The 2575-nt window shown below is 44.6% G+C and overlaps 1 protein-coding gene across 1 annotated transcript; it reads right to left on the minus strand.

Annotated features, from left to right (window-relative positions):
• Positions 1-202: 202 nt before the first annotated feature.
• LOC114635824 (cyclin-dependent kinase 2-associated protein 1-like) lies at positions 203-547 on the minus strand. The gene has a single exon (XM_028784227.1). It carries the CDS (start codon positions 545-547, stop codon positions 203-205), a length of 345 nt encoding a protein of 114 aa, XP_028640060.1.
• Between the last annotated feature and the right edge of the window lie 2028 nt (positions 548-2575).

The raw sequence follows: 2575 nt of genomic DNA on the forward strand, positions 1-2575 counted from the left end.
TCTTTCAAATGCTTGGAAAGAAAAAAGAGCTGGGTCATTCCCAACTACTTAAATGCACACCGTCGGTTCCTGCAAAATGTCTTCCCAATCATTTGAGTGTGGGTTCAGAGCTTAATGACTGTGGTAGAAAACTTACTGCCATTTTGAACAAAGCCTCTCATCTCCAGGGAGTAATGAGATGGGCCTTCAGACTGGCCAGGGGCTAGGACCTGGCATTACCTTCCTTTTCAGCCAAGCACTCCCGAACCAGGCTTCGGGCATGAATGATGCCTCGTTTTAGCCTCTCCAAGGCTCTCTTGCTCCCTGCATATGTGGGTCTGATCTCTTTCCCCAGCTCTCCGATAATGGCCAGCAGCTCTGCGTATTTACTCTGCGGCACTTGGCTATTTCCAGTTCCCTGGGTGTAGCCTAGCGATGGAGGTCCATAGTCACTCAGCAGCTGGTGATACTGAGAGGAAGTCGCTATGCTAGTAGATGGTGAGTGGACACCTCCAGGGTTGAGACAGGTGGTGGGCATGTGCTCGGTCAAGTTCGGCTTATATATCATCCCTGTGGGCGGCGGGCGAGCTGGGCAGAGCATGGCCAGGCTGCGAGCAAGGCAGCAGCGGTGGAGAGGCAGAAGCCTAGGCCAGGGCAGGCGGCCCCACGTCCCCGCACCTGTCCGAGCGCCTGCTGGGAGCCCACGCAGTTTTTGTTGTCGCTGGCTCGGGCCGTGCCACCAAATATGGCTGTCCCTCACCCTGCTGCCGCCACAGTATATCACCCATACATCAGGTGCCTAAAATAAATTTTTAAAAGTAATCTTTAATTGTGTGCAGAGTGATTTCTCCCTGGGAAGGCATATTAATTCTGAGACAGCTGTATCTTCAGCCTTTTAGAAAAATGATTCCAAGAAAAGCTATGTTGACTCAGGTCAGCTTGTTGCCAGTCTGTTGCTCCCCTGGGAAGTTACCTTGCTTTCCCCTTGATTGAACTTCCTGAATTTTTTAGTTAAAAGGCTGAACCACAACAGACTTTTAAAATTACTCATTGGAGTCAAGAAGTGAACTGTCCATTGCAGCAACAGGAAAAGGATTAGCATGTGAAGCATGGCTTCTGCCTTCAGACCAGAACATGAGGAACAGGTTATTGTGTACACTCACAGTGAAATAGGACAGGCAACAGCTACATCACAGATTAAAGTTTTAGGGAGTCAGTTATAGGGGAGCACTATTATGAAGAGCTGATACAAGCAGGGTTAGTGATTTTGTAATTTCTCAGCATGTATTAATTCATGTATGTGAAGAAAAACAGACCAGATTGTGGGGGTGTACAACTTGGGTATGTTAACTTGAGCCAGTGGATATTGAATTAGAAATTAGGACACTGTCCTGTGGAGATATGTGGAATACTCACTGATACAGTTAAGACAGCTCAGAAATTTGAGACACAAACCATTGACTGTGCTGTCTGTCAACAGTAACATTGCACATAGGGACAAGGTCTTATTAATGCCATTCTCCCTACTAGGGAACACCTGCTCTTTTTCAAAGTTAGAATACCTATGTATTTTTTCATATTTATTCATCCTTTTAAGAAGTCAATTGCTGGTGTTGCTTTTAGAATTCCATTTCCTTTATGTATCACTGCTCTAATCTCTTGTTTGTTTCTATTCTCCAAAGTTTCCTCATCATTAAGAATTTCATTCCTTTTGCTCAGAGGCTTTGATATTTGTTTCTGTTTAGAGCAGTGTCTTCTATAGCTGAGACTTTGGTCATTATATGTAGTTAAGGCTTGCTTTTATAAGAGTAAAAATTAAGAACAACTTGGCAAAGACCGCAGGACAGCTTGCTGAACTTGCTGAGAATAGCCATAATAAAAATATCAAGCCCCTCTAGGGACGAGGTGACCAGAAATGGAGAAACAACCAAAGACATATCTTGATCAGTCTAAACATGCCCAAGTGAGTAATGGGCCACCTGGTGTTTATCCTAGAAGGTCTGAGGCTTCATGGTCAAAAATAGTGGGCCATCCAGCCTGTCAAAATGATTGCTTACGCAAAGTGCTGATGTTTGAAATATCCAATTATATGTAACCGCACCAGAATTTCATGCTTTTCCCTTCCCCCTTGTGCCTCCCCCTATAAAAGTTCTAAATTTTCTGGGGTCTTCATCGAAATTCTATCCCCTGCGTGGGATGAGTTTCGATCCAAGGGCCCTTGTTAGTAAACTGTCTTTTGCTATTTTGCATCAAGTCAGTCTCTCGTGTCTCCTTGGGTGCGAGGTGATTGGGACTTGAGTTGGGGTCCTCTTTCTGGGTCCTTACACTTTGAAGACCTAATCCTGCCTCTGCTGCACTATGCCTTCAAGTCAGTTATACATCTCCTTTCAGGCTGGGCCCTACTGCTCAGTGTGAAGGAGAAGAAATTAGTGAATGAGTGTCTCCTAACCTCCATGGTTTTTTTTTGTGGAAATTACAAATAAAGAGGGACCTGTGCAACAATTGAGTTTCATTGAAAAACTCTGAAGCTGGTGTAGTCATAGTACAGAAAGAAAGAAAGTGTGGAGGAAAGAAAGTGGGAGCTTTCCTATTTTGA

Source organism: Grammomys surdaster, unplaced genomic scaffold (assembly GCF_004785775.1).
Source record: "Grammomys surdaster isolate TR1022 unplaced genomic scaffold, NIH_TR_1.0 118244, whole genome shotgun sequence".
NCBI classification, from domain to species: domain Eukaryota; kingdom Metazoa; phylum Chordata; class Mammalia; order Rodentia; family Muridae; genus Grammomys; species Grammomys surdaster.